This window comes from Stegostoma tigrinum, chromosome 13 (assembly GCF_030684315.1).
Source record: "Stegostoma tigrinum isolate sSteTig4 chromosome 13, sSteTig4.hap1, whole genome shotgun sequence".
NCBI classification, from domain to species: domain Eukaryota; kingdom Metazoa; phylum Chordata; class Chondrichthyes; order Orectolobiformes; family Stegostomatidae; genus Stegostoma; species Stegostoma tigrinum.
In genome coordinates this window covers 43,277,173-43,291,234 of record NC_081366.1, presented here as the reverse complement: position 1 = coordinate 43,291,234, position 14,062 = coordinate 43,277,173, and the positions used below count along the sequence as shown (strand labels likewise).

The window sequence follows — 14,062 nt, the reverse complement described above, 5'->3', positions numbered from 1 at the left end:
GTTGATTTATTCTTTTCTGCCTTTTGTATATTGATTTAATGTTGGAACAGAAGACAGGCCATCCTTCCACAAGGAAATGAAAGGTAACCTTAACTCACCAAAAATGAATTTTAAACTATTTAACTGGGTCAGCTTATTCTAAAGTATGCGCTTTTGGACTCGAGGTTGCAATGTGAAAAGTATATTTTTTTTAAAACATTCATGATGAGGGCACCACTGGCTAGGCCAGTTTTATAGTCATATATAAATGTCTTTATTATAGAATATATTTGTGATCAAAAAGCGTATGGTTCAAAGTGGTGTACTTCCACATTAGTATTTTTTGGTGGAGAGGAATTTAAAACATTAGTGTAGCAAATACTTATTCAAAGAGGAAAAAAAGGTATCTAAAAATACATCTAACTTGCCAGCCTGAACTTTTTACTGACAAATTTAAGCCATTCAGCAGTCCACCTGAAAGAAATTTGTTAGTAAGATTACTGTTTGGGGCTATTGAAAAGTTTCTAATTTTGTGGCATTCTATTTGTATTAATTAGCATCAAAGATAGGAAAATAATTTCAAACAGATCATGACGTACTAAGATACAATTACAAGTATTGTTTGGTGTCACAGATGCAGAGAAGATGCGGAGAAAGATCAACTCTTATACAAGGGGTGCATTCAAAAATTGATAGTAGTGGGGAAGAAGCTGTTCTTGAACCTGTTGGTATGTGTTTTCAAACTTCTGTATCTTCTGCGCAATGTAAGGGGGTGGAAGAGAGTATAACCAAGTTGGGAGGAGTCCTTGATTACGTTGCCTACCTTCCCAAGGAAACAGGAATTACAGTAGAATAAATGGAAGGCAGGCTGGTTTTCCAGATGGACTGGTCTGCATTCATGACTCTGTAATTTCTTGCGGGCTTGAGCAGAGCAATTACATACCAAGCTGCGATACAGCCGATAGGATGCTTTCCATGGTACGTCTATAAAAATTGGACGATTCATTGCAGCCATGACAAATTTCCTTAGCCTTCTGAGGAAGTAAAGGTGTTGGACCAGGACAGACTGGTCGTACAAACTTGAAACTCTTGACCATCTCTACCTCAGCACCATTGATAGATACATGCTTGTCCTCCATTCTACTTCTTGAAGTCAATGACCAGTTTTTTCATTTTGCTGACATTGAGAAAGAGTTGAGTTTTATAACATGCCACTAAGTTGTCTATCTCTTTCCTGTGCTCTGTATCACTGTCATTTGGGATCTGATCCACGATGGTGGAGTCAGCAGCAAATTTGTAAATGGAGTTGGAGCTGAATTTGGCCACATAGTTATGAATGTATATGGAGTATAGTAAAGGGCTGAGTATGCTGTCTTTCTGGGCACTGGTGTTGGGGATTATCATGAAGGAGGCGTTGTCGCCTATCTTTACGGATTGCAGTCTGTGGGTCAGTTGCTAATGGGGGAAGCAGAGTCCTCGGTCTTGGAGTGTGGAGATGAGTCTTGTTGGATTATGATATTGAAGGTGAGCTAAAAGTCATTAAGCAGGAGTCTGTCATTCCAGGGAGGAGTGTAGGGGCAGGGAGATAGTGTCGGTCGTGAATTAACGCAATATGGGAGGCTGGAGTTGATGTGTCCCACTTCTAACCTCTTGAAGCACTTTGTAACGATGTCAGAGCCACTGGTTAATAGTCATTAAAGGACATTGCCTTGTGTTTTTTCTGGCACCTACAAAGTGGAAGGTGTTCTTAAAATATGTAAACTTGTGGGTCAGTCCTGAACATCAGAAGAAGATAGCCATTAACTAACCAGTTGCAAATTTTGAGGCTTCTTTACACGGAGAGTAATGAGAACATGCAAGTCTCTGCTTGAAGCAGCTAGCAATACAAGAGGAAGCTTTACAACGTTATAAGGGGACAAACAGAATGGAGGAGTGATAATATAGTAAATTGTGTGGAGTATAACCACCAGAATAACTCTTTGGCCTTTTTCTTAGAAGAATGAGAAGGGATCTCGTAGAAACCAATAAAATTCTATTGCACTAGACAGCATAAATGCAAGAAGGATGTTATGAATGACCAGGGAGTCCAGAACCAGTGGCTTTAGGATTGAGAGAAGGAGAAATTTCTTTACTCAGCTGCTCAGCTTGTCACCTGTCCAGGAAACGAATGCTGCATTTTAGTAAAAATCAAGGTTAGGCTATTATTTGCCTAATGCCAACAATGTAGTGTATTTGTCCACTGAGGATTTATATCATTCTAATTGTGACTCTTGCTACCCTACTTCCTACAAAATATGGACACCCAGGGAGGTGGGCTTTTGTGTGTTTAAAAACTAGAACTGCTGAAATATTTTGCATTTAATGTAGTTTTTTTCCCCTTCAAACCCTGGCAATGCTGTAACCTTGACAAATAGATAGATGGGTATGTTGATCTAAAATTTAATCTCTTATGCAATGTAATCATCGCAAGTATTTGAAAATTAAGTATTGTTTAAAGCTCACTTCTTTCCAGGTATTCAACATGAGAAATGGCAGCAGAAACACAATAGTATGTAACAAAAGTTTAGCATATTGTTAATATTGATTGTGTTTATCCCACCAGACTGCAGTTCAGCATTTATTTTATTTAAAAGAAATTAAATGTTGAATTAATATCCTGTTAGTGATCTATGAATAGTTTGCTTATTTTAACATCAGCTGCATTACTTTTAATGTTTGCACTTTATTGTCCTTCAATCTTCTCTGGCTTTTGTATCTATGCACCTTCTTCGAGTGAATAAATTTCATGACTTGTTGCACTCACATTGGGAATAACCCTGAATAGAGATCTTTCCAGCTAGGGAGACAATTTTGGCTGTGGGGCTGATAACATGTGAATCTAGGGAGGAAATGGTGAGGGAATTGGGCTGTGCTAAAATCAGGCTAATGGGGCCACTGCTCCTGACAGCTGCTTATCACTTTGTAATCAGCCACAAAGGTGCTGAGTTGGTTAACTAACGGTCATTGTGCTCTGGGATAAAAATTAGGCCCTCCAGTGCTTACTGCTTCTCAAGTTTGTCTATGCCATCAGTCACCTCACCCATTCTAATATTCCCTCATCCCTCTAGGTCAACTTACAACCCTCCACTGATCCTACTTTTTCCTCCGCTATTCCCTTAGTGTTCATACCAACCCATTCCCTCCATCAGAGACAGGCCCTACGAATCATTCTTAGATAAAGTTGGGGGCTGTAATTGGTACTCACCACATTAAAAAGAAAACTCATTAAATAAAGCCCATTCAATACATTTGTTCTCATACTTTAATACTTAATTCTTTATTTTAAAATCTATATTCACAATCTCACAATGATGCTGATCCCTTAAAAATCTGTTACATATTGTACTGTCATATGGTGGACCCCACTGTGATAATGACAGATTGTGGAAGAAGTAATGCTGCTAAAGAAACTGCTGTACTGATTCTTTTCAGTTCAGTCACGCACAGCCTGTCTTTCAAAATTTAGAGGGCAAAGGATTTAAATAATTTGGTAGCTTATAGTGTTGAGCCACTAAGTTTTCTACAGCATAACTCCCACACTGAGGGCACTACGTTACTTTGGATCAAGTGCAAATATCTAAGCCCTTGTCTTCACTTTAGTCAATTTATTTATGACTAACTTACTTGAGCAAGATTGAAATGGGCCCTTCAGAATGATGATTTGCAGTTTTAATCAACAGACATCTCTGGAATTACTATTCAGTACTATACTGTACAACTTTAGTACAGCATGAACAACTCTTGTATTGCTGTACTATAGTTTGCCTGTTGATGACTGTTCAAAATGATTTTACTCCAAATCCATGCCATTCTCTTCCTAAATAGCACTGTGTACCTTAACCATATAGTTAAAAAGGTGATGACTCACCACGTTCTCAAAGGCACTTCTGGATGGACAACAAAAGGCTGGCATTGCCACTGACGCTAATAGTGCAAATATTTTAGGGGAAAAAAATCCTTTATAGTTTGAAACTGAAAGTACTCAAGACTAATGAAGTCCATTGCAGCAACCAGTATTAATCCGACTGGCTTTAACTTAAATAACTACATAATTAAATCTGGATATTTAAACCTAGGATCCTTGCCATATTGGACAGCATGTGGATGTCTCAGGATCATGAACAAGAAAGGTTTAGAGGGATGTAGGCCAAGTGGAACCATCCTTTTTTACTTTGGAGAAACTTGGTCAGCTTAGACAAGCTGGACCAAAGGGGCTGTTTCTATGCTTATGACTCTGTGCATAAAATGTTGTTTTCCTGCCTTGATTCTCCAGAGAGCAAAACAGTCCTATCTCCCAATGTGTAACAAATTGAGATTTAACAAAAGATTAAAAAAATGCATGAAGAAGTCACACAATCCCTCTAATTGTAAGCATGTGTCAAAAACCGTGAACATAGTTTGAATAAGAATGCCAAGAATAACAGTACAATTTGAATCATAACTTGCTTTAATTTCAAACAATTATGATGCTCTCCTGGCAAATTACAATTGCTTTGGAAATATGTAATACGTGACATGGGTATACTTTTCAGCAAAAGAAGGATAAATTCAAGTTATGAAACTCACACAAATAAAGAAAGCATTTTATACCAATACCTAGTACATTATAGGTTCCATACCTGTGACAAATGGAAATATTTGTGATGACCAGGTTCTTTGTTGCAGCACCTTCCATTTGCAAACTTAAACACTTAAAAACAAAACAGGTTAAATAAGGCTAAAACGTTGGCCAAACCTGTTGCGGAAAAGTTTCAGAATATAACACTATTTGTTCCTTTGACACATAGCCTCCTTGCATGTGATGTAACAAGTTCCAGAATTCAATGACAATATCACAATCTCAACTCTACCACAAATAAATTGAGTACCATCTTTACATACATCAATTGAGGTTTGCCCACCTTTATTCAAAAATCCTTGAATGCAAAAGTTACTGAGATTCTATTAAAAGTTTGCTAGAAAATGGTACTAAGTAGATAAATATTTCTTTGGTAATTGAAGGCTGAATTGTTAAGCCTTGAAATAATACCTACACAAAATCATCCCTTCCACCAACAGTTTGTCTAGGTCTATTTTATTTTACATACAAGGAAGGAAATGAAACCAAGTTACATTCCCTGCAGCACTTCCTCTAACTAATCAAATTTACTTTGTTACACACATTACTTCCAAATATTCTTTGAAATAGTCCAGAAGAGATCTTCAGTTCCTCCTACAAGAAGGATACTAGCCACAAAGAGCTAGTCACAGTGACTACATAAAGCATGTTTAATATTCAATACTGATGTCAGTGCATTAAGCAGGACTTAACCTGACTGAGAGCAATGTAAGTCAAAGAAAAAGTACAAAACACAAGACCTAATTTAAGCTTCAGCCAGATGAGATGCTATGTACTTCCAGTGAACATATTCAAATGGTGTTTCTGGCCTTGTATTTAGGCTGTTTTTTTTTAAAGTCCCTTCTCTCTCAGTAGTCCAAGTACAACAGCATTCAACCTATAAAATCAATAGTTTAAATTTGTATCTTGTGTAAAACACTTTGGCATACATCCATACTAGAACATTTTGAATAATCTTTTTCTAGCTGCTATTAATGTTGGACAACCAAAAATAGCTGCAGTGCAGTAACAAGCAAAGTTCTAAAGTCTGAGTAAAATACTGACAGATTTTGCTATACATACTCCATAAAAATATTTTAAAAAAGTGAGAAAAGTTTCAAAGTATTTACTAAAATGTGTTGATTGTGTGCAAAAATAGTGATATCAGTGAAACGTGTGAGAATATCCTTATGCTGTACGGATGTCCAAGATAGCTACCTATAACGTAATTCCCCACCCACCCAAAGGAAAACAAACACTGAAATTAGAAAGAAATTACATGCACAACAGAAAGACATGCAACATAAATGTAACCATGTTTTGCATTCTAAAATTGTCTCTCATTTCATACATTCTTATTCTGAGAGTTGGAACTCTTGCAACTTTAGTTCTCTTTGTGACTTCCTTCAAAGTCTGTGTTAGTTGCAGAGTTTTTCTGAGCCTGTTTCTGCTGCGCTCTTTGGGAATCATCAGTGGTGGACTAGATGGTAGAGAAGGCATGGCTCTTGCATAAGGGCTTCTCTTTTTTGGAATAAAACGTTTTGCCTTCCAAGTTAATATGACATACCTGAAACATGAAAAAAAATTATGTCAAATAGGAATCTCATCCTCTCTATTAAGATTAGTACCATAGTTTAAAAAATGTTACACTATGGAGTTGATTTTCATGCAAATATGAAGATTTGTATTTTCTTTCTAGAATGTTTGCACCTTTAAGTTCTGAGTTTTCCAAAGTAATAAAATGAGTCTGTACTAAATGGGAGTAATATAATAGCTCATCTCATTTTGCTGAAAGTTATCAGTTTGTTGAAACTTTTCACCTTGCCCTTATCAAGGCAATCTGCAAGAAATACTAATGAAAAGGGAAAACAAAATTATACTATAAACATGTGCTGATTGGTTGACAAAACGAGTATAGGTGTTGCCACGGAGATGACGATGTATAATTAACTGTAAAGCTCTTCCTAAATTTAAATCAAGGTAGGGCAAATGATTATTAAGATTTGGCCTGAGAAATGAACCAGAGAATCGCTGGCACCTGTTTTATCGAGATGAAACTGATGCACTGCAACTCAGGCACACTGATCAGTTTTCTTCAAAAAAAATACAAAAATGTTTCCTAATTGTCTTTTCGTGTTCTTGAATTAAGAACCAGTTACCCTCCAGAAAATGCTAAGATTTGAACAAAGTAAGTTTTTAAATTTAGGCTCCATGTGAAATAAATTAAGCTGCACAATGGTTTTTATTTCGATATTCTATGAAGAAATGTACAATTTATGATCTTATGAGTTGTTCAATAGTCACTGTTGGGTAAAGGGTCATTTGTGAGGTGCTTTTTAGCTCCAATGACACTGATTGCAACAGTCAATATAAGGCAGCTGCTTGGAAATGGAATTGGAGTTTACAACTTTTACAATAATCTCACCAGATGGTGTCAGATGGAGGATTTGAAAAAAAAGGGAAGAGTGAAGTGAGCAAGTGTAGGCTGCTGTAGCTCACATTAGTTTCATGCAGCCAGAAGGAACACTCTTGCACTTCCAAACTTCAAGTGAAAATGAGAATGTAAAAGTTAACTTAAATTTCTGATGGGTGCCTCTAGCACTCATCTTAAGGACAACTAGTATAGAATATGAAATACTGGGTGAAGATCCACCCACCTCACTAAAAAATCAAATGAAATTTCCATTCATTTCAGCCAGCTGGCAAAACCAAGCCACAAAGTACAGTGAACAGCTTGAAAATTGTCCTATGTCACACATATTGGACTCAGCCATTTCCACTGATTGCTAAAATCATTGTGGTGTCCATTTTACACCAATAAAATGTCTGCAACAATATTCAACTTTTTATAAAGACGATTTGAACATGTCCTAGAACAAACAAAATATGGGTTTGAATAATTGCAATGTATTTTTAGAAAAGTTGCCAGCTATGTAGATTTAAGGAAAGATTTGTTTAATTCAATCTTCTTAGTGATCAAATTAAATACAATGTGCTTGAAATGTCCATGTTGATTAGACTGGAACATGATCATTTATTACTGAAATAAAGAAGGATCGGTACCGGACAAAATTACTTCATTCACATCATATTCATCACCAACATATCTTTGACTTGAATTCAAGGTGTCATTTTTGCCTTTTTAATTAAAACAAATTAGATCACAGGTGCCTCTTGAATCAAATATTCTTTGATTGCTCTCATTTCTTCATCTCAGTTTAGTTTAGAAAATATCTGTAAATTTACAAATGTATTTCAAAATGGAAAAAAAATACTCACAGCACAGACAAAACAGGTATCATGCCAGCTGTACCCTAGAGCTTCAAGAAATCTGTCACCAGCATCGATCTTGAAGTCACAACCATGACATTTAGTACCAAACATTTTCTCATAATCTAAATGAGATTGCATAAGCAGAAAAAGAAGTTTCAGATTTACTTGTACAGAAATTTTAATGTTATGGGTTCCTTATTATAAATACAAATTAACTTATTCAACATAACATTAGCTGAAAGCAATGATTTATCTCTAATGTGACGCACCACACGTTCGGAATTATGTCAAGCTTGGAGATAATGCAGAAGAAACTTAGAAAATTGGTACCAGGAATGCTAGAATGCAAAAATGTGGAGAGGCTACAGAAACTGAGATTGACCTCCTTAAAATAGAGATTTAAAATAGAGATTCCAACATGAGGGGTAAGGAGATTTATAGCCACTGACAAACAAATCAGTATTCAGAGGAAACTAATTTGGGTAATTAGCAAAAGAATCATAGCATACATGATGAAGAATTCTACTGTGCAGAAAATTAGGGTGCATGGATCCTAGTTGGAAGGAGGTTCAATATGGCTTTACAAATTTCAGCTCTACCAATGGTGCATCTAACCATATAATTAGAATTGGTACAGATGATAAGACCACCCTGCACTCTCACCAGCAAGTGACAGTGAGAACTTTAGAATTTAGATTCACTAGGAGGTTTGCTATTTGAGAGGATACAAAATATTAAAAATAGAATATGTATTTATCAGAGGTCAGATATAGCATACCATCGAGAAAAATCAGGACTGACAAAATGGGTGGGAAAGCAGAAGAAGCTACCAGACCTTTGCATGTAATGATAATTTATAGGAAGTTTATTTTGTCACGTATGCTGTCTAAAAAATAATCTCTCCTTAACAACAGTATACTCACTTTAAAGAACAAAATATTTTAATGCCAACTTTTAACTGTTTTCTAAATGAGCATGAAAACTCCATGTTTACAGTACCTAAATTCAAAAATCAAGAATGATTGATGAGGGAACAGCTGCGGATGTTTACATGGGCTTCAGTAAGGCATTTGATAAGGTACTTCAAACAAGGCTGGTACAGAAGGTAAAGTCTCAGGGGATTTGGAAGAGCTGGCTAGATAGATACAAAACTGGCTTGGTTGTAGAAGACAGAAAGGAGCTATGGAAGGGTGTTTTTCCACAATAGAGATCAGTAACTAGTGGTGTTCTGGAGGGATCAGTCCTGGGTTGTTGTGTTGCTTTTAATGTCTATAAATGTTCTGGAGGAAAACACTTGGCGGAGATAGTGTGGAGGATTGTCATAGAAACAAAGATGACAGGAGCAGGAGAATGCCACTCAGCCCTTCGAGCCTGCTGTGCCCTACTTCATGATCTCCCCATAATCTTTGATCCCATTCACCCCATGTGCTATATCTAGTCTCCTCGTGAATATATTCAATGTTTTGGCATCGACTACTTCCTGTGGTAATGAATTCCACAGGCTCACCACTCTTTGGGTGAAGAAACGTCTCCTCATCTCCATCCTAAATGGTCTACACTGAATCCTCATACTGAGGCCCCTGGTTCTGGACACACCCACCATCAGAAACAACCTTCCTACATCTGCCCCTGTCCAGCCCTTTAGAGTTTTAGAAGTCTCTGAGGTCCTCCTCATTTGTCTCAACTTTAGTGAGAACAATCCGAAATTAGTCAATCTCTCCTCATACATCTGACTCACCTTCCCCAGAATCAGCGTGGTAAATCTTTGTTGCACTCCCTCAAGAGCAAGAGCAGCCTTCCTCAGAAAAGGAGACCAAAAACTGCACACAATATTCCAGGTGTGGTCTCACCAAGGCCCTGTACAAATGCAACAACACATCCCTGCTCCTGTACTCAAAACATCTTGTAATGAAGGCCAATATACCATTTGCCTTCTTTACTGCCTGCTGCACCTGCATGCTTACCTTCAACGACTGGTGCACAAGGACATCCATATCCCACTACGCATTCCCCTTTCCCAAAATACAGCCATTCAGGTAGTTATCTGCCTTGTTTTTGCTTCTGAAGTGAATAACCTCACATTTATCCCAATCACATTAATAGTCACCCAAGGCTGGAATCAAACCCAGGTCCCTGGCGCTGTGAGATAGCATTGCTATAAATGGCAGAACCCTTAGGGACATTGAGGTAGAGGTGTCTGGGAGTACAGGTCCACAGATCTCAGAACGTGGCAATATAAGCAGATCAGCTAGTCAGGAAGGCATACAGCACACTTACACTAAATATAAAAGTTGGCAAGTTATGGTACAACTGTACACAACGTTAGCCAGGTCACGTTTGGAACAGTGCATACAGTTCCGGTCAACATACTACCAGAAGAACATGGATGCTTTGGAAAGGGTACAGAGAACATTTACCAGGATGTTGCCTGGTCTGGAGGTTATTAGTTATATTGACTGGTCAGATATACTCATTGTTTTCACTGGACAGACTGAGGGGCGATCTGATAGAGGTCTAAAAATTTATGAGGGGCACAGATAGGGTGGAAAGGAAGGTGAACTACAAGAGGGCACAGGTTCAAGTTGAGGGATGAAAAAATAGGGGAGAGGTGTGGTGAAAATCTTTCCAGAGGATGGCAGGTACCTGAAATGCATTGCCAGTCGTGGCGGTGGAAGCAGGCATGTTAGCAATGTTTAAGGTGTATCTTGTGTGAGGTGAACAGAGACCGAAACCATGCACAGGCAATAAGTAACAGGCCTAAGTAAGAACTGAAATTGGTCTTGATGAGCCAAAGGGCCTGTTCTTGTGCTGAAATGAAACCTGCATGTGATTGAAGTATTGGTAGGCCATCATTTTGCAAACAAAACTTATAAATTATGTAGACTCTAAATTGTTAAATGGAAAAGGACAAAGATGGGTCTGAAATCAAAGTTTTAAACAGGGAGAGAGGCAAGAACAGATACAATTTGGCCAGACTAGACTGGGAGCAGATGCTTTCATGCTAAGTGTGTGTTAGATTAGCAGGTCACATTCACGGAGGAATTAAAGGAGAATACAGGGGCAGCATGTTCCAAAAAATACAAAATGTGATCAACAAAGCCTGCAAGATTGGACAAAGAAAAATGGAGCAGATACTGAGGGCTCAAAACAAAAGTCCAATAACAGTATAGGATGTGCAAGCTGGAACTTGAAAACAAAAACAAATCAAAACAGCAAAAAGGAGCATGGAAGAATAATGACAAGAAAAAGGAAAATCCTAAGTTATTTTACATTAAGGGTAAAAGGATAACTAGGGAAAGAATAGAGTCCATTAATGCAAGGAACTGGAGAACGTTGATAAGGTTGTAAATAAATACTGTGTTTTGGTGTTCACTCGTGAAATGGATGATGTGGGTACAGAAATCAGGAGAGGGACAGTAATATAATGTCAGCAACCACTTGCTAATGAGTGTGATTGTCTACGTAGGAAATTGTGTGTCAATGCTCATGGCCTCTTCTATGGTTGACATACTTAAAGAAATTAGCACAGACAGAAAGGATGTTCTGAGCAGTTTCTGAGCAAGCTGAAATGCAGATAAATCTCCAGGGCCAGATGAAATACATTCCAAGCTGTTGAGGGAGGAAAGGGAACAAACGGCAGGGATGCTGGCAATGATTTTCAATTCCTCTCTGGCCAGAGGAGATGCATCAGAGGACTGGAGGACAGCCAATAAGGTCTTGTTATTCAAGAAGAAAGCAAGGAATAAAACAGGAAACTACGAGCTGGTCAGTCTAACATCAGCGATGGGGATACCACTGGAAGCAACTCTTAGGTACAGGATTAATCTGCACTTGGGGAGGCAGAGGTTAATCAAGAACAGTCAGCATGGTTTTGTTGAGGGAAGTTCACGTCTGCCCAAATGGACTGAAAAAAGGTGACCAGCTGTGTAGATGACGGCAATGTATTTGACACAGTCTACTTGGGCTTCAGCAAGGCTTTTGGTAAAGTGCCACAAGATTAAAGCAAAGATGTGCATATAGAAAGCAGTTCAAGCTTTCAGGCACAGGTATCACACGCAAGACTAGTTACAGCACAGAGAGGGGCTATTTGGCCTCTTGTGTCTGCAATGGTTCAGTGAGGGAACAATTTGACCTCGTGCCTTTCCTTCACCTTCTTCCCATAACCCATATAATTCAGGAGGTTTTGCTAAAACTATATCGGGCACTAGTCAGACCACTACTGGAATACTGTGAACAGTTTTAAGACTCTTATCCAGAGAAAGGGATACTGACTTTGGACGCAGTTCAGAGAAGGTATGGAAGGATCGTCTTATGAGGACAGATTGAGTAGTTTGGTCCTATACTCTTTGGAGTTTAGAAGAATAAGGTATGACCTTATTGAAACATTTTGGAGACTTAAATGCAGAAAATTGTTTCCCCTTGTGGGAGAATCTAGAATCAGAGGGCATCATCTCCAAATAAGGGATTACCCATTTAGGACAGAGGATTAGGAATTTCCTCTGAGGGTAGTGAATCTGAGGAATTCTTTACCACAAAGGGCTGTTGAGGCTGGGTCATTATGTATATTAAAGGCTGAGAGACAGATTTTTAAATCAGTAAGGGAATCAAAGCTTATGGGGAAAAGGCAGGGAATTGGCATTGAGGATTATTAGATCAGCCATAATCTCACTGAATGGTAGAGCAGAATCAATGGGCTGAATGGCTTACTTCTGCTCCCATATTCATGGCCTTATGGTAATAATCCAGTTCCAGGTCTCACATACAACAAATCCTCATCAGAAATCTGAAACTACTGGTTTATTTACATCCAAAATCTGCACAAATGGGCCCTGCCAACATACCCAGAGTCACTATCTTTCAGATAAAAGTATGTTGAATGAAATGCTATGGAGCAGGTCAATATAGCATATATACACGTAATTCTCTGAGCTCCATTAGGCAAAACATTTGCAGAATAAATTTTAATTGAAGCATCTTATTTATTTCATATTTCATTACAGCCCCAACTTACTTTAAGACCATACAAGACCTTTTAATAGTTTACATTGGGAAATGCAAAAAAAAAATCCCCAGTCTCAATAACAACATCTGTTTATAGTTTTAAAAGAAAACACAATTCTCAGTCTTAAGCCACAAAACATACTGAGCAGAGCAAGTAGCAATGTGTTGTGAATGCATGTGGTGGGACTTAACAGAGAGAGATTTTTGGAGGCAAGGCATTCCCTGCATCACAGTTGACCCATTGGTGATTTAGTCACTGGTTGTTTGGCCAACATCCACTTAATCAGGAAAAAAGTGATTTTCCTGTCTGTTTATAAAGAGCGGAGTATTGTTTTGAGTTGGTGAGTTACAAGGAATATTGCCAAGACTGAAAAGGCTGGGACTTTTTCCACTGGAGCGTAGGAAGTTGAGGAGTGACCTTAAAGTTTTATAAAATCATGATGGGCACAGATAAAGTGAATAGCAAAGGTCTATTTCCTAGAGTGGGCAAGTTCAAAACTAGCAAGCATATTTTTAAGGTGAGGAGAAAGATTTAGAAGGGACCTGTGGGCTAACCTTTTTACATAGATGGTGGTTTGTATGTGAAATGAACTGCCAGAGGCAGTGGTAGATGCAGGTATAGTTACAATCTTTGAAAGACATTTGGAGAGGTACACGAGTAAGAAAGGTTTAGGGGGAGAGAGGGATATGAGCCAAATGCAGGCAAGTGGGATGAGTTTGGATTGGGAAGTTTGGTAGCATGGACTGTTTGACCAAATTATCTGTCTCCTTGCTGTACGACTCTGATGTGAGAAACTGATTGCTAAGGTAAGAGACCATGGGTTCCAAGGAAATGGCAAACTGAATCCTGAATTGGCTGAATGGCAGGAAGATGATGGTGATGGTTGAAGACGTTTGTGACTAGAAGCCTATATCCAATGGTACTCCAGTGATCAGTACTGGAGCCCTTGCTGTTTATGGTATATATAAAATTATTTAGGCTTGAATATAGGAGGTTTGACTAATAAGCTTGCAGATAATGTGCAAAATGTGTGGGATGGTCATTAGTGAGGAGAGCCTCACTATGTGAGGATAGATTATAGGTGGTTATAAACAGGTTGGTCAGGGGGCTAATCAGTGGGAAATGAAATGCAATCAAATAAGTGTCTGGTGAGGCACTTGGGCAGGACAATT

At 38.3% G+C, this 14,062-nt stretch overlaps 1 protein-coding gene across 3 annotated transcripts in view; it reads right to left on the bottom strand.

Annotated features, from left to right (window-relative positions):
- Positions 1 to 4,447: 4,447 nt before the first annotated feature.
- pdlim7 (PDZ and LIM domain 7) overlaps positions 4,448 to 14,062 on the bottom strand; it is a 127,061-nt gene continuing 117,446 nt past the window's right edge. For all 3 annotated transcript variants that reach the window (XM_048543136.1, XM_059650721.1, XM_048543137.1), the window contains 2 exons: positions 7,895 to 8,010; positions 4,448 to 6,182 (listed from right to left, as the gene is read on the bottom strand). In XM_048543136.1, the coding sequence (XP_048399093.1) occupies positions 6,096 to 6,182; positions 7,895 to 8,010 (203 nt within the window). In that variant the 3' untranslated portion in view covers positions 4,448 to 6,095. The remainder of the gene's footprint in view (positions 6,183 to 7,894; positions 8,011 to 14,062) is intronic.